At 35.9% G+C, this 26,089-nt stretch overlaps 1 protein-coding gene across 5 annotated transcripts in view; it reads right to left on the bottom strand.

Annotated features, from left to right (window-relative positions):
- Window positions 1–26,089, bottom strand: part of LOC118902507 (RAB3A interacting protein) — a 48,271-nt gene that overhangs the window by 10,853 nt on the left and 11,329 nt on the right. For 4 of the 5 annotated variants that reach the window (XM_036866923.1, XM_036866925.1, XM_036866926.1 and 1 more), the window contains exons 2-6: window positions 24,669–24,944; window positions 23,704–23,962; window positions 10,365–10,460; window positions 4,497–4,574; window positions 3,615–3,818 (exon numbers count right to left, since the gene is read on the bottom strand). In XM_036866923.1, the coding sequence (XP_036722818.1) occupies window positions 3,615–3,818; window positions 4,497–4,574; window positions 10,365–10,460; window positions 23,704–23,962; window positions 24,669–24,919 (888 nt within the window). In that variant the 5' untranslated portion in view covers window positions 24,920–24,944. Of the gene's footprint in view, window positions 1–3,614; window positions 3,819–4,496; window positions 4,575–10,364; window positions 10,461–23,703; window positions 23,963–24,668; window positions 24,945–26,089 lie in introns of those variants that run through there. The other variant, XM_036866927.1, reaches the window with a different exon arrangement.

Below are 26,089 nucleotides of genomic sequence, written 5' to 3'. Positions count from 1 at the left end.
TCTGTTAATCCCATACTCCTAGTTTATCCCTCCCCCGTCCTTTCCCCTTTGGTAACCATAAGTTTGTTTTCTACATCTGTGAGTCTGTTTCTGTTTTGTAAATAAATTCATCTGCATCTTTTTTTAGGTTCCACATATAAGGGATATCATATTTGTCTTTCTCTTTCTAACTTACTTCACTTAGTATGATAATCTCTAGGTCCATCCATGTTGCTACAAATGGCAATATTTCATTCTTTTTTATGGCTGAGTAATATTCCATTGCAGCAATTTTTCTTTTTAAAAAACAATCCAAATTCCCAAATGACTAGGTGGCACTTTTCAATGTATCCACTATGGTGTCCAAGGACACTACTATTATCCACCTCGCCAAAAAAAATAATAGTAATGTTGGAGCTCCCCTTAAGATACAAGTGCACACTGTCCTGAATATACAAGATGATAAGTCTTTTGTGAAAATAATCAAAAAGTAATTTGGAGCCAAGTTAATTAAATAAAGTGTTTGAGGGGCTTCCCTGGTGGCGCAGTGGTTAAGAATCCACCTGCCAATGCAGGGGACATGGGTTCAAGCCCTGGTCCGGGAAGATCCCACATGCCGTGGAGCAACTAAGCCCGTGTGCCACAATTACTGAGCCTACGCTCTAGAGCCCGCGAACCCCAACTACTGAAGCCCGTGTGCCACAACTACTGAAGCCCGCGTGCCACAACTACTGAAGCCCGCGTGCCTAGAGCCTGTGCTCTGCAACAGGAGAAGCCACCGCAATGGGAAGCCTGCGCACCGCAATGAAGAGTCGCCTCCTCTCGCTGCAACTATAGAAAGCCCACACGCAGCAACCAAGACCCAACACAGACAAAAATAAATAAATAAAATAAATAATTTTTAAAAAAAAATAATTTAAAAATAACATGTTTGAATAAACAGAGACTGACTAAACCGTGAAACCTCGTTTGGGGTCAAAAGTGACACCAATTGTTCTGCTATTACCTTAAGGCATTTCCAAAAGAATTTTCAAAATATTTACTGTATAAGCTGCAAGACTAAAAGCAGCACACACAAAGCCTCCTAAATTGACTATCTTAAAATATAACATTTATTTAGATTGTTTTGGCATTTCAACATCCAGTATCTACCATCTGAATTATCAGTAATAATCCAGGCTGGCACCCACCTTCCTATTCACTCTTCCAGTTGTCCCTTCTCTTCCCATCCAATTTAATAAATTTTCCCAAGTATTCTTCTCTACAGATTCCCTCAGCCCAGCTCAACACTTGTCAACATACAAAGCTACATCCACCCACAGCCACCCAAACACAGAGAAGTGTCTCTCACTCGCCTGGCACTCTAAGCCAGAAACACTGCATACACTATAAATGAAGCACTGACTGCAGCTATGGACTCTAGCACAGCTCAATCAGATGTGCAGGTAGTCTTCACAAAAGTAACAAAAGGCTGACTGTACCCCAGCTTTCCTACAGACTTTCCTTTAAGGTGTATAATGGCAATCTCAATGTGAATATTTTTCATCCCAATCCATAAATTCCTTGAATCAAAGCTAAAGGCAAAAGGATAAAAATATTAGCAGATAAGTAATACTTACATTTTCAAACTCACTTTCTTTGTAAAGTCTACCCTTTGATGGATATAAAGCTCAAAGTAGGTAAGTAGTGTTCTAAGGAAAGACTCTAGTTTAAAGGCAGTAATTTATTTATTAAGAGCTGACTCTGTGTCAGGAACTATGGTAAGCACTTCACAAACATTTAATCCTAAAAGCTGAGCAAGATAAATATTATAATCTCCATTTACTGATAAGGAAACTAGGGTTTAGAGAAATAAAATAACTTGACCAAGGTTACAGAGCAAGAAACCAGTAAAAGTTGACATCTGAGTGACTTGATCTCAAAGCCTTGCCTCATTACATGCGTGTGCATGCATGCACGTGTGTTTTAAATGCTTTCAGAAGATACGTTATGACCAAATGCCCCCATCACATTTTCTGCAGAAACATGGACATGTTTCATTTTCCTTCCAGTTGTTAGATCTCTTTCTAAGACTTACACAAGTCAAATTTATGTGTCTCCTCTGTCTAATAAAACTTTTTGACAAGTTTTTCACATGTATTAGAAAACAGGATATATGAGGGAAGCAAAAAGTTATATGCTGCCTATTCATATTTTAAGGAATTTTGTAAATTAAAAACAAGACTTTAAAATGTTCCATGAGAAACTATTTAAATTTTCTTAGTGTACACAATAGGGAAAAAAGGTACATAATTACACACACTGAGAAACCATAGCAAAAATACAAGTTGTACCAAGCAATGAAAAATGCTATCTAGGGCTTCCCTGGTGGCGCAGTGGTTAAGAATCTGCCTGCCAATGCAGGGGACACAGGTTCAATCTCTGGTCCGGGAAGATCCCACATGCCGTGGAGCAACTAAGCCCATGCGCCACAACTACTGGGCCTGCGCTCTAGAGCCCACGAGCCACAACTACTGAGCCCATGAGCTACAACTACTGAAGCCCGCACGCCTAGAGCCTGTACTCCACAACAAGAGAAGCCACCGCAGTGAGAAGCCTGAGCATCACAATGAAGAGCAGCCCCTGCTCGCTGCAACTAGAGAAAGCCCCCACGCAGCAACAAAGACCCAACGCAGCCAAAAAAAAAAATGCTATCTAAATTGAAAGAAATCAGAATTAAAGTTATGACTAAAAAAGTTTCTTAAATATTTAATAGAAACCAATGTGAATTTTAGATTTTGTCACATTCCGATTTGACCAAGTACTGAACTTCTCTCTCACTAGCATCTTTTTTATTAATAACTAAAAATGCAATTCAATTAAAATAAGTAACAACCTTGGTTATTCAATTTAATAAACTCCTGGCTTCCATGCAAAAATCTGAACAAGCACACACAGCTTCTTAATGAATAATGATGGACTTGAATTCACAATGTAAAATACAGCTTTTAAGAAAAAAATGGGAGAAGGCTGCTCATTAATTAGTGATCAATCCCCTTGGAAATGTTTTCTCATATGTAAGTAAAAACTATTTTACTCAGAACACCTCAAAATATTTCCAGTTATTATCTCAGTTATCTTTATAACATATCTTTTAAAATGATAAGGCTACCATTAGTTCTATTTTTTGTTGCTTAATTATCTGAATGAACTCTAGGACTACCCTATGGATATAAAATTCTGCTTCTCCCAGAATTTAAGTAAAAGCAATGTGCCATTCTTCAAGAAAATCACCTAAATATTTTCACACATTCTTATATTCATATTTTGCTAGAGCACCTTAGCAATAAATTTTGACTAGTCATATCATTAAAGCCACCCACTCTCCTTTATACAACACATGACCGTTTGCTCCCTAAATGAAATATCGAGATTAAGAAACTTACCAAGTTTCCAGCAGGTACTCCAAGGTCAGCCAGGTAGAGAAGGGAAATGAAGAATCCCTGAAAGCAGCCAGCTCTAGATAAAGCCTCCCCCATCTTAATACTGAATATTTTGTACTAAAAATTTTGCTGGCAAAAATCATAACCAACACCTCAGTGATGAGAATTAATAAGTATCAAAAGAGTCAGAGGGGACAGTCCTGGACGAGTTACCTCTTTGCAGTCTTTTACAATTGGCTGTATCACACTGAGGTCCTGATGACTGCCACTCATAGCACTGCTTGTACTTTTATTTCTTGTATGCCCCTTTTTAAAATGTGTCTTTCCACCTGGCAGAGGCTCTTGTGTAGGTGATGTTGGAGAACTGGACAATACAAGTGTCTTCAAAGCAGCTACTTCAGCTTGAAGTACATCAATCTTGAAAAGAAATCAACACAGTCACATACACTGAATATGTTTTATGACAGATGCAGCTAAATGTTAGCAATTTAGTTACTTTCAAAGATGAAATATAAGTTTAATCTGTATTTCCTATGGATTAATAAAAGGAAAGTAAAACCAAATGGTTTTTTTGAAGGTTTTTTTTTTTTAAACCAAGTTTTTTGATGTTTCCATACAGTCTGGATTCAGCTGCTATTCACATCAGATGAAATTTTTTAAATTATCAAAATGTCTAACATTTCACTTATGTGAATTTTCAAAATCTTCAAAATATATTAAAAAATAGCTTATGATTAGTTGCTGTTCGTTCCTAAAATAGTAAAATCTAATAACATTTCAGTTGGCTATTTTTTAGTGAATTAAGAAAATAAATATTAACTTTAAAATGTGATTATACAATCCTTTTGATAATACATGTGATTCACAAGCCTTTAAATCATTTGCTTCTAATATAAATGGACACCAAACATTCATTATTAATTATATATATGTAGTAGCTATTTTCTTCTTTATAGTTTCCTGTAGTTTTAAAAATCTTCTAAAGTAAGCACTGCTTTTATAATCAGAACAAATCCAATAAATGTTAAGGTATTTTTAAAATAGTAATCACTAATTTCTTTACATTTTATAGTATTAAAAGCAGCAACAACTTACTTTTCCTTGTGCTTCTTTTAGCTGTTTTTCTGCTGTTGCCTGCTTGACATTTGCTTCTCTCACCATCTTATGAGCTTCCTGAAAAAGTTAACATCTCAAATTTTGGAAACAAAGTATTTAGCATTTGTTTTCAAAAATCTTTCAACATGTGTCTATGATTGAGGCAAAGCTACACTAACAAAATTTTGCCTAACATTAAGTATCCAGCATAAACTGCTGAAATAGCAGTTGTCCTCAGCCAGACCAACTATTAGGAATAAGGAATAGGTACTTTCTTTTAGCATCTATTACCACTGAGGCAGCCAAGTTGAGTTTGATCATTCTGATCAGTGCCTGTGTAAGGACTGCAAATGTGATGAAGGAAAACAGATGACCCACATGTCAAATCCAACTTCTTTGCAGTTAGGTTTTTATAATTTGATACACACACACACACTATTCATTCATATTACTACTCACAGCAAAGACATACAGAAGGGACAAGTAAAAATATTAACACATCAATAATGTTGCACTTTATAGGAATAACAGTTGAGAAACCTTAGAGCTTCCAATAAAAATATTCACAAAATGATATTAAATGACAATTTTGTGCAGAGCAATCTAAAAAGGCAAATCAGAGTTAACCCTTTAATAAGATCTTAACTTTTTAGTGCCACAAATATGAAACTCTAGGTATTTAATTCCCCTTTATTCATATATCATTTATTCATCAAACACTTATTCATGACACCTCTTCATGAAGTACTGTTCCAAGTGCTGATAATACACTGGGAAAACAGACAAGGTCCCTGCTCTTAAGGAGCTTACATTCTGATTACATTCTAATAATCAAATAAAATATCTGAGTACAAATTCTGGATTTTATTCTAAATCCACTATGAAGCCTTATGGTTTTTTAAGGAAGAGAGTGACATGATCTTACTTGTACTTTAAAAAGCTTACTCTCCTGTATGGAATAATCCCTATAAAGAATAAGAATAGACTGGAACAGTATACAGGGTGCTCAAGATAATCCCCCAGGATGTAAGAACATGTATTTTAGAACTTCAGTTTACAGTTCATGAGAAGGAAGGAAGTGAGGGAAGGAGGAAGGAAGGAAGGAAATCAGCTTCAAAGACATTTAATCATTTGACAACAGAACCCTCACTAGGTCTGTTGATTGTTCAGGGGAGAGTAGAAGTTCTCCACACCAGAATTCCACGGTGGCACTCCCATTTGTCCATTTGCTCTTAGAGTACTGTAATGAACTGCAGCTTGTACGTGCCCAAGAACGTGAGTTTACAGATTATATTATTTTAAATAAGAGAAGCTTTACTATCAATGCTTTATAATGAGATTAACTGTGAGAATATGCCATGCACAATTATGCTGGTTATCTTGTGTCAAAGTCTGTAAGAGCTATCAAATTTAATAATGAGGTAAGCCTTTTTCTTTTAAAAATAACAAATGTTTCAGCTGTGCTAGATTTTTCTGTGATGTCGCTGTCAATAAAATACTACTTGACAGGTAGTTTCAAAATAATAAACATATCTATCTGACCCACCAAGATAAGTGACATTTAAACTATGAATGCAGAAGTAACTCGTGCTAAGGAGAGAATATTTGTTTAAATGTTTGGAAATGGACTCTGGTTTCATAAATAGCGGACTATGCAACTTGAAACAAACTTCCTACAGAGAACAATTTTTAAAAGCGGGACATTTTTTAAAAATTTCTTTGAAACATTAGAGAGCTAACAAAATAGTGAAGAATCAGGGGACCAAGATGCAGGAGAACAGGTAAACCCAGGAAAGTGAGCTGGGATTTGGGGTGACTTGTCCCCTAGAGATATAAGGGATACACTGAAAAGGTATAACATACATGTTATTGGAGTCCAAAAAGGAAAGAGAAAAGAGCTAGAATGAGGCAGGAGCAGTGTCTAAAATGATAATTCATAGGTTTTAGCAAATTGACAAAAGACATCAAAGGATATATTCAAAAATGTTTGAAAACTTTTCTATCACTCTGTCATTCTGAAACTGAAAAATGATATAAGTATCATCTATATGAGAAGTCAGCAAACTTTCTAGAAAGGCCAGATAGTAAGTAGTTTGAGCTTTGTAAGCCATATGGTCTCTGTTGTAACTACTCAACTCTGCTGCTGCAGTGTGAAAGCAGCCATAGACAGTAAAACAATGAGTGTGGCCATTCCAATAAAAATTCACAGGCACTGAAGAGCTTCATATAGTTTTCATATGTCACAAAATATTCCTCTTTTGATTTTTTTCCCCCACCTCTTACCATTTGGAAATGTAAAAACCAATCTTGTCTCATTAGGCTGTACAAAAGTATATATAGGCCAGTTTTGCCCTGCAGGCTGTAGGTTGCAGACCTCTGATCTATACAAATATTCATGTCTGTATACTTACAAACTTTGAAAACAGAATTTTTTTCCTATCTGGTTAGCAGTGATTCAAATGAAGGGGATTTTCTTCTCTTTTTTAAAAAAAGTGTTTAGTCAACATCTTCTGATTAATTTGCAAAAACAATTTGCTGGTATTAGAGAAGACAAAAATTCACTAGAGAATGTTCTGGAAAAGCCTTCACATAACTGGCAATGGGACTGAAAATTCAGTATAATGACTTATTACAGGAAAAGAAGTACTTGTTCCTTTTGGATCAGTATATGTGTGAGTCAGCAGCAGCATTACATCTAAATTTTAAAAATGGAATTTAGACCAGACCTTCATCTGGATCATAAATTTAAAACAAGATTTCAAAAACAAGGTAACATATTCAATCACGCTGCTCTCACTAAATAAATATACACACAAACAATATGTTTTAGTGAGAATAAAATACTTTTGTACTATTATAAAAAATCTAAGCATTTCTGTTATCTCACTCTTTTTAAAACTTTTGTGTTTTATACTGTATGTAACACATTATATGTGTGTTAGTGTATGTGCATAATTTGTGAGTAAGTACATATGCTCTTAGAGCAGTGTCTAGTACATAGGAAACTCTCAATAAATAGCAGGTATCTTTATCATAATGAAGGTCCATGCTCAAATTTGTCTCTGTGGCTTGAGACAAATGGAAGTTCCATTTATGACTTTCATAGCACTTAAAGCAAGATCAAGGTCATGAATTTGAGTCCCAACTTTGCTCCTTACTCTAATTATGCCTCATTTTCTTCACAGACAAAATAACAATTTATACTATATGTGCCATATAGCATTGTTGAGAGAAAACTAAGCATATCATAGACATTTATTAAAACTGGCTGAAAAAATATAGAAACATCTTAAGACTACATATCTTTTTTTTCCATGTTAAATGTAGACTACTTTGTAAAGCATTCTTTCAACCGACTTCATTTTATATTTTACATTATCTCAAAATCTAAAATACTAGAAGAAAAAATATATATATACATATATACACACACATATATATAACTTTAGAGTCTTGTATTTGATACATTTAAGACTCAAGTTTGCTAAATACAAAGTATAATTATATTCAAGATAATTCATCATTCATAATAAATTCCTAATCTGAGTTTACAAGTTTACCAAAATTGTACAAATTGAGTTTATTCAAAAAAATCTTTAATTCTTAAAAAAACTACACACACATATGCATAAAATGTAGGCAAAAAACATCTTTTCATAAGACAATGGTAAACTGAAATCATGAAGGCACAACTGAGACCACAGAAAAACTTTTTGCCCTTTTTTTTCTAAATTCATATTGGTTTGAATACAACTTTCTTCATTACTGAAATCATCTTTAATCAGTGTAGTTTCTTTCCCAGAAAGTACACACAGTTAAGGCTATTAGCCATTGTTAGGTTGGGGATAAGTTAGGGATCCCAAAACTATGTTTTTTAGATAACTTTTTCATCCACTGCATGAACTGCATTTCTGGTACTTCACATCCTACTATAGAGAGGGAAAAGTTTGTTTGTTCTCCCCCTACTTCATCTAACAAAATGCACATGTAAGTGCAGATGGATGGAAATAAGCAGGGCTAAAATTAAGGGCAGGCAGATAGGAAATCAAAATTAACATAAGTAGCATAATATATTTGTTCGCTTATCTACTATCCATATATTATAGAAATTTCTTCTAACCAGACATTACTGGAAGAAAAGTCTTATGTTTCTGAGTCCTTCTACATATAAAAATGTAACAAGTTACACAGCTCCTGTTCCAGATCTTTAACTTCCCACTACCTCTATGCTTAAATTTATCTTCCTCTCATCTCTGATAACTAGCTAACTAAACAAGAAAATAAGTTAGTTTTTAAACGTCCATGAAAGCAAATGACCCCAGAAAAGACAAGGGAGAGGGCAAAGGGTTGTGGAGCAGAGGGGGCATGGAAAGCCCACATGTCTGAAAATATCTTCTGCAATATTACTTGTAATGATAGAAACTGTGGAATGTACACTTGATAGATTATGATTATCATTACATTCACTACGTAGTAACATGAAAAGATGTTAACGTACAAAATATATTAGGATTACAACTAGGTAAGCAAATATATAGCTAAAACTAAAAAAGATTCTGCATATACAAAAATAACAAAAGGTAAAGAAATTTTTCCTCCAAAATCTTTTTTTACATTAAAATTTTTAAGAACAAATTTTTAGGGAAAAAAAGAAAATACTGGTAAAGTGATAATGACACTAGTCATTCTAGTAACACATCAATGTTTTTAATAAGGAACTTCTGAAGGCTAAAGGTCTTATAACCTAAAGGTAGTGGTTCTTAACCAAGGAAATAATACCCTCTCCCCATCCTCCACAAGGATATTTAAAAGTTGTCAAAATGATGAGGGAGTATTACTAGAATTTGGGTCAAGTGTGATGGTTAACTTTGTGTGTCCAACTTGACTGGGCCACAGGTGTCCACATATTTTAGTCAAACATTCTGGATGTTTCTGTGAAGATGCTTCTGGATGAGACTAACATCTGAATTGGTAAACTGAGTAAAGCAGACTGCCCTCCATAATGTGGGTGAGGCTCATCCAATCAGCTGAAGGCCGGTTAGAACAAAAAGGCTCATCCCAAAAGAGTAAGAGAATTCTTCCTGCCTTCAGACTCAAATTGAAACATTAGCTCTTCCTTGGTCTCAAGTCTGTCAGCCTTTGGACTGGAGACTAGAACTACACAAGTAGCTCTCCTGGTTCTATGGCCTTTGGACTCAAGACTGGAACTACACCATCATCTCTCCTGGGTCTCCAGCCTACCAACTCATCCTCCAGATTTTGGGACTTGCCAACCTCCATAACTGCATGAGTCAATTCCTTACATAAGTCTCTTTCTACATACATGTAAATGTATATATGTATATATACACACATCCTATTGGTTCTGTTTCTTGGAAAACCCTAATACACCAAGGATTCTAAATGTCCAACAATGTCAATGGCCCCCCTACTGAGAAACACTGCTTGAACTGGGTAGGAATTTTGATCCTGTGGCAGGCTGGAAATAAAGATGTATGCCTTCTAACCTTCCTCAAATCATCCCCTATCAGAAGACTACCTCAAGGGTTTGCCATCTTTGTTACGGAATCATATAAAGATACTCTAAAGCAGCCCCTAAATAGTTGGTAAAATCAAAATTAAAATTTACCTCCTTTCTTTCCACATACACATTTTTAAACCACCTGATTCTGGTAACCCATAGTGTTTTTTTCTTTTCATATCATTTTAAGTTGTAGACTTTACATTTCTTAAAGATTTTATCTTTTTAGAGGACTTATAAATATGCATGAAGCTAAGCATATCTTTTTCAAGATTCCCTCATAAAACAATTCTATCAATATATAAAAACCATGACGTTGCTCTTGGCCAAGATGTAAACAGACCGACCTCAAATAGACTAGCTGTGAGTTCCTCCAATTCCTGTCCAAGTTGATCTCGTACTTTAGAAAGCCTCTCACACTCTTCATCTTTTAACTTCAGTTCCTATGAGAAATTGATCATTTTATTTTTTATTTCCAAAGTTCAAAGTTTGATTCAGCAGACTATACAATTTTTACTAATAAAATTACAAAATATTAATACTGCCCCCTCTTACAACATTCGCACTGAAAGTGTTTATTTAGTACTTGCTATGTGGAAACAATCAGGCAAATCTAAAATTACAAATAATTCTAATTCACATATTAAATTTTCATGTTTTTTCATAAAATATCCAAAGATTAAGTATAATTATTCATTACATGTGAAAATAAACAATTAAATAACTTCATTCTTTTTTCCTTAACTTTTCTCTGAACATATTTATTTCTATCAACCAAGGAATTTCTTCAATTATGCTGATTCATTTCAATAAATGTTCAGTGAAGTTTTTTCGTGTTTACTTTAAAAATTGTTTACCTATAATTTCATGTACCATACTGCAATTAGTCTAAAATTTCCATTAGGGGACTATACCCATTTAACACTGCAACCAGAGGCAAACAGTGTATATTACATTTAAAATTAAGAAGAATATTAATGACAAAAATCCTACATTTATACGTAACTCCTCAATAGGTCATAAATAGATGCTAAAAATTCCTTTATTAAGACGTTAAATATGCAATTTTATGTTACCCTAAATTTATCTTTCAAACTTAGAGATTAAAAAAAAAAATCCAAACTCCCTATGTATCAGCCACAAATACAGTCGTGCTGTAATTGTGGTGGCAGCATAGTTTTTGAATCCCCCGACAATTCCTGACAACCAAATATTCCAACTGGGATACCAGAAGAACCAAATGACTACATCTTCAACAAAACTAGGTAAAAGAAAATCCCCACATATCTTAGACCATGAGAAAATGTGGCTACACTGCCCAGACCACAGGATCAGTCACTGTGTGGAAGGGAGCAGCTGTGTGGAAGGGACTACAGAGATACTCTATAAAGCCTCAGAACCCAAAAATCATTACAAACGCCCCAAAAGCAGAGGACTATACCCTTGGTAAAAACGGGAAGAAAAAAGTGTGAGAACAAATGGAGAAAAAGGGAAAGGTTTTCACAGGCTCCAAGTTGCAGATGAGTGCAAAAATCACACGCAGTACAGAGGCAGCAAACAGTACAGTGAAGCTCTAAACACTCAGGAATCTCAAAGCAGCCAGCAAAGAGACCTTTCCAGAAGGACAGAGCCCCACCATAAGGGGAGAACTCTTGGAATATAAAACCAAATTGCAGGACAGGAATAATGGAGATAGCGAGAGAGAAGGTTCAGATATTAAAGGAGGAAGGAGTGGCAAGGTTCCAAAGGAAACAGATCATTGGAAGTATTATTAGAAAAAAAAAATATCTTAGGATGTAATGCTAAGCACAGAGACACTAGGCTGATGGAGAAAACCTTCTTTCACTTTCATGGGTTTTCTTGTTATTAATCAGTGCCCTTTCTTTTCAGCTTAAAGAAGTCCTTTTACATTTCTTATAAGGCTGGTATAATGGTGAACTCCTTTAGCTTTCACTTGTCTGCAAACCTCTTGATCTCTCCTTCAATTGTGAATGATAATCTTGCTGGGTAGAGTATTCTTGGCTGAAAGTTTTTTCCTTTCAGCACTTGGAATGTATCATGCCAGTCCCTTCTGGCCTGCAAAGTTTCTGCTGAAAAATCTGCTGATAGTCTTTTGGGAGTTCCCTTGTATGTAACAAGCTGGTTTTCACTTGCTGATTCTGATATTCTCTTTATCTTTAACTTCTGACATTTTGATTATGTCTTGGTGTCTCTTTGAGTTCTTTTTTGGAACTCTCTGTGTTTCCTGGACCTGGATACCTGTTTCCTTCCCCAGGTTGAGGAAGTTTTCAGCCATTATTTCTTCAAAAAATTCTCTGCCCCCTCCTGTCTCCCTTCTCCTCTGGGACCCCTATAAAGTGAATGTTGTTCCACTTGATAGTGTTCCATAGGCCCCTTAAGCTACCTTCACTTTTTTTTCATTCTTTTTTCTTTTTGCTGCTCTATTTGGCTGAGTTCTACTGCCCTGTCTTCCAGATCACTGATGCTTTCTTCTTCTTCATCATCTATACTCTTGTTGAACCCCTCTAGTGTATTTTTCAGTTCTACTATTAGATTCTTTGGCTCTGTGACCTGTTTGGTACTTTCTTATATTTTCTATCTCTCTGTTGAAGTTCCCACTATGTTCATCCATTCTTCTCCCAGGTTTGGTGAGACCATTATTTTGAACTCTTTATCAGGTAAATTACTTTTCTGTTTCATTAAGGTTATTTTCTGTGGTTTTACCTTGTTCTTTCATTTGGAATATATTTCTCTGTTTCCTAATTTTGACTCTCTGTGTTTGTTTCCATGTATTATGCAAAATAGCTCCCTTTCCCAGTCTTGGAGGAGTGGCCTCATTTAAAAAATGAACTTTATTGTTCAAGTCCTAGCTCTTGGTTGCCTCTTGAACCTTTGTGACTATCTAGGCAGCCTGATTTATTCTTGACAGGTCCCAGTTGTGAGGGTTTGCCAAGACCTGTCAATGTTCCAAAGGGCAAGACCTTAATCAGCATCTAGTTTCAAGCTGATGAGAAGCCAGACCCTTAGGCAGCAGCTTTTAAAGTATGAAAATATATACAGTCCCACAGGACCACAATTGAAAACCTCGCCAGCCTCCAGACCAGGTGATCTTGAGGTGTCCCCTTGGCAACAGTTGCAAAAATCAGGGCACCAGACAAGTGCTCAAGCTCTTTTCTGGTAGGTACCTGCGAGCTGTAGCAAGGCCAAGGGAGACAGCAAAGATGGCATCCCCTGGCCTACATTCCCTGAGAACATGCCATGCCCTTAAGAACAGGCTGAAGCTCCAGGACAAGTAAATAGGATTTTTCACAGGAAGACTGGGAGTGTGTTTCAGTCAGCTATCTATGCCATACCCTGGGGATGGTAGTCTGCCAAGAACTGTCTCTCCAACTGTTTCAGTCCCGTGGGGCCCCAAAAACACAAGCCCCCCTCTGGCCTCTAGAGCCAGGCATTCAAGGCTCTGTGTGGACTGTGTGCACCCACTGGCTTTAGCAGGGCTGCAGGAGAGCAAGGGGCTGGCATGTGCCCACTGGCTTTCCTGAAGCTGTGGGAGAGCACAGGGATGCAGAACACTAGCAAGGTAGAGGGAGGGCGCAAAAATGGCACCTGCCAGTGCTTGCAAGATAGAGAATGCAAAAACAGAGCTTGCCAGCACTTCCATCCCCAGAGAGAGTCCCAATAAGCCCCTCCCGCTCTGGAGGATGCTTTAAGATTAGCAGATGAATGTCCTCACTTATGGTCTAGGCACTTTTCAAACTGCTGCTTTTGTGCTGGGTCCCAGGGTAAGAGAGTCTGCGTGTGAGCCTTTAAGAGTGAAATCTCAGTTCCCTATGGCCTTTTGGGTCTCCTGGACGTAAGCCCCATTGGTTTTCAAAGCCAAACATTTTGGGGGCTCATCTCTCGAGTGCAGGTCCCAAGGATTAAGGTGCCTTATGTGGGGCACAAACCCCTTGCTTCTCAGGGAGCAGCTCTGTGTTTGTGAGATCCCTCCTGCTTGTGGGTCAGCTGCGCCAGGGGTGGGATTTCTGATGAGACTGCAGGTCTGCCTCTCCTACCTGTCTCTATGTGGCCTTTTTATCCTTTGTGTGGAGAAGCTGTTCAACTAGTTCTTTTTCAGAGGGAATTATTCCATATGTGGCTGTAGATTTGGTGTGTCCATGGGAGGAGGTGGGTTCAGGATCTTCCAACACCATCATCTTGAACCACCTTCTCAAGAAAACCTTGAACAAGGCTTACCTCTGAGAGACAGAAGTGGCTACACAGATACACCAACAACAACAGAAGGGAAAGCCCTGGAACATGAGACTGAGAGAGCTATCCTGGTTTATCCTACTCCTTCAAAGGAACCTCTTCCTAATAATCTTGGGAAATTCAATTCATTTAAACATGAAAAACAAACAAACAGAAGATATGTGAAGTTACCATAATAAAAAAGTTAAACATAAAGCCAACTGTTGATACAAGGGAAAGAAAATCAGATAGGTATCAAATTTCAACAGCATTTTATGCTAGAAAACAATGGAATCACATTTTTAAGATACTCAAGGGAAAAAAATGTGAGTTGAGGATTTTATATCCAGCCAAAGTATCCTTCAAATGTCAGACCAGAGACAGAAAATTATAAAACTGTAAAACTTTAGAAAATATATCCCCCATGAGCCTGCCTGAGTTATCAAGTAGCACATGAGTTTCATGTAATCAAGAAAAAAACTGGAGAAGCTTTAACATTAAGAACTGGGGGTGAGAAGCAAATGTATTTAACTGTAGAACTACAACTAAAAGACAGGATTACACAAGAATGAAAAGACAAGCCACAGACTGGGAGAAAATATTTGCAGAAGACATCTGATAAAGGACTGTTAACCAAAATAGAAAAAGAATTCTTAAAACTCAACAGTAAGAAAACAATCTGATTAAAAAATGTGCAAAAGATCTGAACAGACACCTCACCAAAGATATACAAATGGCAAATAAGCATATGAAAAGACGTTCCATATTACATGTCATCAGGAAAATGCAAACTACAACAACGAGATACCACCATACTCCTATTAGAATGGCCAAAAACCAAAACACTGAGAACAGTATATACTGACAAGGATGGAGAGCAACACGAATTCTCATGCATTGCTGGTAGGAATACAAAATGGTACAGCCACTTTGGAAGACAGCTTGCAATTGTTTACAAAACCAAATATACTCTTACCACACGATCCAGCAATCATACACCTTGGTATTTACCCAAAGGATATGAAAACTTGTATCTACACAAAAGCCTGCACATAGATGTTTACACATTCATAACTGCCAAAACTTGGAAGCAACTAAATATCCTTCAGTAAGTAAATGACTAATTAAACTTTTGTACATCCAAATAACGAACCATTACTCAGCATTAAGTGGAAATGAGCTATCATGCCATGAAAAGACATGGAGGAAAATAAATGCATGACTAAATAAAAGAATTCAATCTGAAAAGGCTACATACTGTATGACTCCAACTACATGACATTCTGAAAAAGGGAAAACTATGGAGATGGTAAAAAGATCAGTGGGCGGCCAGGGACTGAGGGGCAGGGAAGGATGAATAGGTAGAGCATAGAGGATTTTCAGGACAGTGAAACTGTTCCATATGATACTATAATGATAGATACACATTATTATATTTTTGTCAAAATCCACAGAATGTACAACACCAAGAGTGAACCCTAATGTAAACACTAAAGTAAATGGGGGATAATAACATGTCAATATAGGTTCACCAACAGTAACAACTGTACCATTCTGGGGTGAGATGTTGATAGTGGGAGTGGCTATGCATATGTGGGGAAAGGGGATATATAGCAACTCTGTACTTTCCTCTCAATTTCTGCTATGAGCTTAAAATTGCTCTAAAAAAAAGTCTGTTTTTTTAAATGGGGATAAAGTTGAGAAAACAGTTACATAAATGTTATAAGTTTTAGAAACGTAAAAATAACACACACAAAAAAACAACAACAAAAAAACCCCAACAAAATAGGAGAAAGGTGAAACTAAATTCACTAACTTCTTAAATATAAACTGGGAATAAAGGTATATAACTTGAGGCTCACAAATCAATTAGTATAAACCTAAACATATTTAACACCATAGAGATTAACATTAAGATAATACCTGTAACTAAAATTAAATGATAGAGGAGAAGGAAAGAAATAGTTACTAGATAATTTTATGGTATTGCTTATAGTAGGGAACAAAGTCAGTACCTAAAGAAAGGCTAAGAGAAATTCTTTGATTAAAGGTAACAACTAGGATGGAAATCAAACCTTCCAAAATACCAAATAGGAAAAAAAGGAAGACTGCACAAAGAAAACAGAGCACAGAGTGAAAAGAATTGTATTCCTAGAGTAGACATTTGAAAGCTATGTGACAGAAACAAGCCCCAATGCAGAATACTTATCAATAAATACAAATGTGTGTAACTCACTTATTAAAAGAAAATGATTTTCAGATCGGCTAAAAAAGCAAAATCCATCTCTATTCTCTATACAAGAGACACACCTAAAACTAAGTGATTCAGACAGATTAAAAATAAAAGGATGGATAGAAGTGCACTAAAAAATATAATACGAATAAAAACAAAACAGAGACCTCAATATTGATATCAGACTAGGCAGGGCAAAAGTCATTAAAGTAGATAAAGGAAACTTCATAATGCTAAAGACTACAACGCAAAATGGAATACTCTCAAATACAAAATACAAAAGTAGACCTAAATAAATAGGAAGAAAGACATATTATGTTCTTGAATAGAAAGTCATCATAAAGATGCCAATTCTCCCTGAGTTAATTTATAACTCTGTAAATGCATATGTTTAATTCCAGATCCTTCTGAACTCTAAAATTTCACAATGTTATAATTATATATGAAAACTAAGTCAATTCATTCAACATTTCCTACTATGTAGGTACTACAGTAATCCCTCAGGATACAAAACCAAGTAAGATACTGTCCCCTTGAGAAGCTTCCAATCCTCAGAGCAATACATATATCATTCACAAAGGCAAATTCTTGAATCATTCCCTACCATTTACCAAAGTAAACCTCACCCTGATACTAAAGACCCTCTACAATATGTGCTCAGTTTCCCTTTTCAGAGTTATTACCTTTGATCCATACTCTAAAACTAGAGTTAAACTGGTCTGATTCATTCCTGTTTCATTCCCCAATTTGATCTCATCCACCTGGACTGGGCATAAATCTCTGACTCTTTATCTTTATGCTTCTAGGTCTAAATCAATCTACCCATATGAACTCAAATTTGTATTTCATGGGAATACTTTTTAGAATGCCATTTGTACTTTTCATTATCAGTACCTTATACTGTAAAATAGCTATTCGAAATTCACTCCTTCGACAAACATTAATTTTGTGCTAACAATGCATCAGGCATTCATCTAGGTGCTGGCAAGAGAAAAGGAATGAGGCCCAGTCCATGCTTTTCACAAAGCCATAGCCTACTGAGGGCAGCAAAATCTTTAAACAGATTCACAAGGAAAACTGATAAGGGCTATCGTAGTGATGTGCACATATTAGAAAAAGTAGGAGCCTGCCAAATGTAAAGACTAAAACAGTGTATTCCACAGTGGCTAAAGATGGGGAGGGGTGGATGCCACAGTTAGATAATGTCAGAAAGTTAGGTTTATGGTGAGTCCTGAAAAGCCTTGGCTAAGAAAGTGGAACTTACTACAAAGAAAAGGGGAAATCATTCCAAAGGCAATGGGAAGTCACTGAAGGATTTTAAACAGGACAGTGACAATCAGACTGCAATTCAAAACAGTACCTTGAACAGTGTGGCTAGGTTAAAAAAAAGACTGGAGACAGGGAAAGCAGTTGATTACTGAAGTATTTCAGGCAAGAGACACAGACTTAAGAGTAGTAGTATTAGAGAAAAGAAATTTGAGGGATATTTCAAACGCAGAAAATCAGGACTCTATGATCAAGTAAATTCCATCAAATTTAAGACTCATTAATTTTAAGATAAACATTTTATACATCAAGAAAGAAAAAATGTTGGCAATGAAACTATGATCTGATGGGGTTTTTTTTTCCACTTAGAATTTTCATTTTGTACTTTATAGGAAGAACTCTTTTAAACTGATGGAGACACAAATTTTTATCCTATGTCATTCTCTTTTGTACCTTTCTCTTTGTTTTGATGTCCTATCATAGTGAGATCCTTTTAGGACATTTAACCCAGTAATTCAGCACCCAGCTCACATAATTCAACTGATTTAGTAACAACATGTACGGCTACAGGCAAGTTAGCACGCAAGCAGGCAATGACAACTCTTATGACTGCTGCCTAGCTGGGAGCAATTTTAAAACTCATACTGATTTCAGAGATGTTAAAATGAGGGACAACGTACAACTAAGGATCAATGAAACATCACCACGCATACATGTCTTTTCTCCCCAACTAGCACCTTAAGAGTAGGGTAAAGTCTAATTTATTTTTCCCTCTACAGGGCCTAATACAAGCTGTGAGAACTTTGGTTACTCAAGAAATGTTTGTTCATAAAAGAACACAGTAAATGTTTATAAGCATCCTTGGTCACAGTTAGTAGGGCCATGCTAAACATGGATCTGTAAGAGTATGTGTTTTGAATGACTTTCTCTGGCTGCAAGCTATTCCACTGGATTTTATTTTCTAAGTCATTTTCATTCTCTTTTAAGGAAGAATAATTAAAAGTTGAAAGTAACACCTTATATCAGTAGGTCTCACACTTTAGTGAATATAAAAATCAATAGGGTGCTGTACACCAGAAACTAACACAACATTGTAAATCAATTATACTTCAATTAAAAAACAAAAAGGAGGGCTTCCCTGGTGGCACAGTGGTTAAGAATCCACCTGCCAATGCAGGAGACATGGGTTCGAGCCCTGGTCTGGGAAGATCCCACATGCCATGGAGCAACTAAGCCCGTGTGCCACAACTACTGAGTCTGCGTTCTAGAGTCCGTGAGCCACCACTACAGAGCCCGCACGCCACAACTACTAAAGCCTGTGCACCTAGAGCCCATGCTCTGCAACAAGAGAAGCCACCACAATGGGAGGTCCGCACACCGCAACGAAGAGTAGCCCCTGCTCGCCGCAACTAGAGAAAGCCCGCTAGCAGCAACAAAGACCCAACACAGCCAAAAATAAATAAATAAAATAAATAAATTTATATATATAAAAAAAAGAATCAATAGCGTAGTTTATTGAAAATGCATATCCTCGAGCCTCAATACAATAATTTTGTTTCAACAGAAGCTGGCGTAGACTCCGGGAATCTACATTTTAAAAGTGATGTACTAAAACCCAACTTCTGTCTCAGGATTCCACCAAAAGTTGTTCTTCAGCAATGACCTGTAGAAGGCCAAACAAGTGAAGGACTACATCACTACCCCTGGCATCCCTGCACCTGAAAATCAATAACCACATGGTTGCTCCCCCTACACAGAGTATGGATTTGTTGCTGGTAAGTGGTTACTCCACCAAGGCTACATTTCCCAGCCCATCACACATTTAAGTGTCAGCATGAAACTGGTTCACACCAATGGAATGTAAGTAAAAGTTATGTGTATCACTTCTAAGTCAAAGCTTTTTAGAAGCAGGTGTGCTTTCTCCAAGTTTTCTTTTCCCTTCACTTCACTGATTAGATACGATAAGAAAACTCTAAAAGATTACAAAGATCCAAGACAGAAGAAACATAGATCCCCAAATTATTTCACAAAGAACTGCCTGTGAACTAAGAACATTTGCTTTAAAGTGTTAAATGAATAAAAACGAACTTCTATTAAGTCACTAAAATTTAGGGGTACCTTACAAGAAGCTAACACATCCCTAACTAATATATGATGCATGTGTGTCTACTTACACAACAGTGTAACTGCATACACATGTATATATTCATTTAATCAACAGAATGTGTTGAGAAGCCATTATGTGCTCAAGACATAATCATGAGCAAAAACACATGTAATCCTTATCTTCATGAAGCTCAAAATTATTGAAGTGTATGTTTAAGTGTAGACTTCTGTGTTGGGGTTAACTGGGATGGGGCAGAACAAACAATACAAATAAAGAAACAGAACTTTCACTCTCAATCAAGATAGAGTACCAGGGATCATATTTACCACGCTGCCTGACAGAACTAAAAAAAAAAAGGAAAAAAATTGTGAAATGATTTTTAAGACATTGGACATCAGGCAAAAAAGATAGTGATCCTCCAGAAACGGGAAACAATAAAGTGAGGCCTATGATTTGTTCCAGCATTTCACCTGAAGAGATAAAAGCATTATTAGACAAGGATTAAATGTTATTAAACTGTATTTCATATGTTCAAGAAGCTAGAAGACAGACTAAACATGTTAAACAAAACAAATGAAATACTTAAAAAACCCAAACAAACTTTCAGGGATGAAGACTAACATGTCTGTGATAAAAAATACATTGTATAGAATTAACATATTAGATACTACAGGGGGAAAAAAGAAGAGTAGTGACATTGAAGACACAGCAACAGAAATTATACACAATGAAACACAGAGAGAAAAAAGATTTAAAAAATAAATGAACAGAGCATCAGTGAGCTGTGGGACAACTTTAAGCAGTTTACTGTACACATAATAGGAGTCCTGAAGGAGAGGAGAGATAGGGGAGGTAAGTAAATGTTTTTGAAGAAATAATGGCCCAAATTTCCCAATTTCTATGAAAACAAACAACCCACAAATTCAAGAAACTCCACAAATTCCCAGTTCAAGAAACGCGAAGAGAACTGCACCAAGGCATACCATAATCAAATAGCTTACAGCCAGTGATAAAGAGGAATATCACATCACATGCAGAAAAACAAAGGTAAGGATAACAGCTGACTTCTCATGAGAGACAGTGCAAGCTAGAAAACACTAGAGCAACATCTTTAAAGTACTAAAAGAAAAAAACTATCAACCTAAAATTCTTTACCCCGTGAAACTATATTTCAAAAGCAAAGGTGAAAAAAAATACCTTTTAAAATATACAACTGAAAATAATTTATCAGCAGCACACACATAACAAATATGTTAAAGGATGTCCTCCAAGCAGAAGGAAAATGGTATCAGATGGAAATCTGGATCCACATGAAGGAATGAAGAGCACTGGAAATAGTAACTATATGGGTAAATATGAGGATTCTTATATTTAAATCCCTTTAAAAAATAACCAGCTGTTTAATGAAAAAATAATTTAAATGTATTGTGGAATTTAAATAAAACATATAAAGAAGTAAAATTATGGCAATCACAGCACAAAAACTGAAAGGGGAAAACGAAAGTACAGTTGAGCCCTGAACAACATGGGTTTGAACTGCATGTGTCCACTTATATGTGGATTTTTAAAAATAAATACATACTACAGTAGCACACAATCCATGGTTGGCTGAATCCACGGATACAGAACCACATAAAGTCATATGCAGATTTTCAATTGCACAGGGGTCAGTGCCCCTAACCCCACTTTGTCCAAGGATCAACTGCATACTTTTGTAAAGTTCTTATACTGTATGTGAGATAGTATAATATTATCAGAACGTAGAGAGTGATAAGTTAAAGTTGTATACTACAAACCCTAAAGCAATCACTAAATTAGCAAAACGAAGATATACAGCCAATAAGCCAAAGGAGGTAAGATGAAATCACAAAAACATATGGAATTTATCCAAAAGAAGGCATAAAAGGAGAAAAAAGGGAAAAAGAAATAGAAGAGACAAACAGAAAACAAATAGTAAGATGGCAGATTTAAACCAAACTGTACCACATTAAATGTAAATAGTCTAACATAAACACACCATTAAAGGGCAGAGATTATCAGAAAGGATAGAAAAGCAAGATCTAATAATATGCTGCTTTCAAGAAAGCCCACTTTAAATAGGGAGACAAAAGTAGGTTAAGAGTGAAAGGATGGAAAAATGGTAACTTTCTGGCCGCTCTTAAAAGAATAATCAGAATAAACAGAATGACTATTGACATAATTTTGATTCATGAGTTGCCATTAATTCAGGAAGTATTTTCATATTCAACAGTCCTTTTCAAGTCTTGAGCTCTAAGTAAGTATTAATACTATCTTATACTCTTCATAATAAAATTCACCATATGCATGTGTTCACACATCATTATCATTTCAATTACCTCGACAGTACTTCTAAATACAACAAACTAAAAATTTCAAAAATAACTCCAAACTTGAGCTAAGAAATTAGCAATATATTCTGACCAATCAGTAACCACAATGTATTCCCAAAGATGGATATATATGTTCAATAGTTTACCTGTATATAAATTGTTATTTCACTTAATACTCTGTATTAAGATGAGAGTCTGAGCCAAATGACAGATGCCAAATATAGCCACATCTCACTACACCCCCTACCTTTGGGGAAAGATTAAGAAGGCTATTGATTTTTCTTTCTGATAAATATACATTCAACCAAAAATGTTTTAGCATATCTTCATGGATGTTTAACCATTAGCCATTCATTGAAGCATTGTAAAGAGACATATATGCCAGGCATCGTCCTGTATTATTCTAGGCACTGGGGATACAAAAATCAATGTTAGGCTCTTGAGAGAAAAGTCTGGTGGGGAGAAGATGGGAATATATGTTTGTAAAATGTCATAATATGCTGGAAATCATGTCATAGAATGTTTTCCCTATTGCCTCAATTTTCTAAATGTGCACTGGTCCATTTCACCTAAGTTGTGAAATTTATATACATAGAGTTGCTCATATTATTCCTTTATTATACTTTCCATGTCTGCAGGGTCTGTAGTGATACCCTCTGTTTCATTCCTGCTATTGATAATGTGTCTTCTGTTCTTTTTTATCAGTCTTATTAGAGGTTTGTCAATTCTACTGATCTTTTTAAAGAACCAGCACTTTGTTTCATTCATTTTCTCTGGTTTTTCTGTTGTCAATTTCATTGATTTCTGTTCTTTACTATTTCCTTCCTTCTGCTTGCTCTTGGTTTTATTTTGCTGTTCTTCTTCTAGTTTCTTTAAGTGGGAGACTAGATTGTTGATTTGAAACTTTTCCTTTTTTCTTAGTGCTACAAATTTCCCTTTAAAATTTAATTACAGACGCAGAAAAAGAATGAGATATAGTCACAAATTTGGGAATAAATAGAAATTTAAAAGATGACCAAGTGAGAAACAGAACAAATTACTAGGAGACGAAAATTCTCCAAGGTAAGGTACAGAAAATATTCAAACCCAGCTGAATGGCAAGGCACTATTACTAAAACAGTTCCTCAAAACATAATGACTTGGACTGAATGGCTTCAAGCAAATAATCACAAAGTCAATCACATACAGAGAGGAAAAAGCCGACACATGGAACATAACTCACCAAATCTGCATTACAGATAATGCAAGACAGGGAACAGGCAATGTAGGGGGGGCACAAAAAGAACTTAAGAATCTCTTTTTTCTAGTTTGTACTCTAAGATGAGCTTCTTTACTACTCAATTTCACAGATTCCTAAATGCTGCCCAACAGGAGCTAAGACTGTGCATATGCAAAAGATAAGTGTAGAACTGTAATGATTTCACTTGAGTTGCCCCCGCCATGGATAAATATTAATTTTGAATATAACATATGGAAGAATAAAATATCTTTTTGCTTACCCTCTGAGCTTTTGCAAGTTCTTCTTTTAATCTTTCATAGCCCTTTTCTCTAACTTCCAAAACAGATGGGCTTCGTAAGCGGGACAGACTATCAGTACTCAACCCAAAAATATCATCACTGCCATCACAAGCCTCTGTTATGGTAGCACCCTGTAAAAACTCCCTCTCTGCATTACAGTTGTCCTTTCTTGTAGTTAATTTAGTTAACCCAGCTGTGATTCCAGAGGTAGAACAAGATGCTGGGTCTGTAACATGGATGCTGTAAAGGAGAGTTAAAAAAACATCAGCATGTGCTTAAATATAACTGGCATAAACACACATCTATAACTGCATTATCCAATCTGTTCACCACTATATCTAATTAATAGCATGTCCTGAGCCAAAGCAACCACATTTGAAGTCCTTCATAGCCACATAGGTCTAATGGCTATCATATTAAACAGCACAGAAACAGAACATTTTCATCATCCCAGAAAGTTCTATTGGATAGTACTACTCTAGAACAGGGGTCTGCAAACTAAATGCAGGATAAATCCAGCCTGCCACCTGTTTTTTAAGGCCTACAAGCCAAGAATGATTTTTACATTTTCAATGGTTGAAAAAAAACAATAATATTTTGTGGCATAAGAAAATTATATAAAATTCAAAATTCAGTGTCTATATATAAAGTCTTATTGGAGCTTATTCATTTACATACTATCTACGGCTGCTTTCACACTTTAACAGCAGAGTCCAACAGTTGCAACAGAGACTGTGTAGCCCACAAAGCCTAAAATATTTACTATTTGGCCCTTTACATAAAAAGTTTGTGACCCCTGGTCTTGAGGATTAACATGTATTGCTCTTCATGAACCACCTTATATTATTCAAATTTTCTAAAACAATAAAACTTAAAATAAGTTAACCAAGCAAACTTCGTTTGTTTAATACAACACTCTAAAACAAGCATTTTGATGATCTCCTACCTGACACTAGATATTTCTGCACAATTTAAACGTCTGGGGGATGAATACACAGGTTGTGTAGGAAGGTCGGAAACATCTAAGGCATTAGCCTGGATAGGGGCGGAGCATAAAGCTGAAGGATGTGGCCGGTAGATGACACTTGGTGAGGTAGTCTGCTCTTGAGTTCCCGGTTCATACACACCAAGAAGGTCTGGAGAAGTAGGTGAAGCAAGGTTTACTTCATGGAAGCCTTCCAAGGGGTCATTAGCCATAGCAAATGCCTCATCATAGGATAACCTATGTTAAAACAAAAAGCAGGAAATTATTTTGAGATAGAGACATTTAAAATTAAATTAAGATGTATATTTATAAAATGTGTTTAACAGTCCATTATAAACTATAAACTTACAATGAAAAGAGACAGCAAAGGAAAGAAACTACAATCATTTAAAATTTATTAAGTGATCTCAGACTATAAACACTACAAAAGGCAAACAATCTGATTCAGAATAAACTTGAAAGTGATGGCTAACACTGTTACAATGATTAATTAATAAATATTTAACAATGAGGAATGAATAAAAATTTGCTTGATATTTTTAACTTTGCTATCATATGTGACTTTGGTTAGAATAAGGAGAGGAGGCAGTAAAGATAGAGACACATGTGCTTATTAGTTCAACTAACTGTTCTGTTCTGCCTCATACTGGCTCTGACTTCGGATGAGTCAGTGTATTTTTCTTTTATTCTGAAATAATTTCAAATTTACATAAGAGTTACAGAGCTCCTGTATATATTTCACCCAGATTATGAAACTGTTAACATTTTCAAACCATTTGAGAATAGGTTTTAAGCATGATGCCCATTACCCCTTAATATCTCAGTGTATATATCCTAAGTAAACCATCACCAAAATCAGGATGTTAACACTGATCACTATTACCTTCTAAACAACTGACCCCAATCAAAGTTCACTGATTATCCTAATAACGTTCTGGATAGGCCCAAGATCCAATCCAGGATAATGCATTACATTTCTCTAAGCCTTAAATGTCTCCTCTAATGGGATGAGAATGGGAATAATAATATTCCCTCCCTTCTCCAGGTTGCTGTGAGGATTAAGGCAGACAATCCACATAGAGTATTTAGTAGTGTACTATGTAACTGGCACAGAGTACAAATAAACATCTGTTATCAGTCAGCTGTTAATAATAACACGTATGCTTCAGTTTCTCCATCAGTAAAAAATATTTCATGCAACTACACAATTATATAAAAAATGTACATGAAAACTAAAAAGTATACCACTCAAGTTTTTCACTTGAAAAATATAAAGGAATCTTATAAACCTTTACTGATTTCCCACTGTCTACAGAATAAATTCCAAACTTGTTATCCAGAAAATCAAGGTCTTCTACGATCTGAATCCAATCTCTCTTCCC

The sequence above is a fragment of the Balaenoptera musculus genome, chromosome 10, assembly GCF_009873245.2.
Source record: "Balaenoptera musculus isolate JJ_BM4_2016_0621 chromosome 10, mBalMus1.pri.v3, whole genome shotgun sequence".
Lineage (NCBI taxonomy): Eukaryota > Metazoa > Chordata > Mammalia > Artiodactyla > Balaenopteridae > Balaenoptera > Balaenoptera musculus.
Note: the sequence above shows the minus strand (reverse complement) of the source record. Positions and strands in the feature narration are given on the sequence as shown.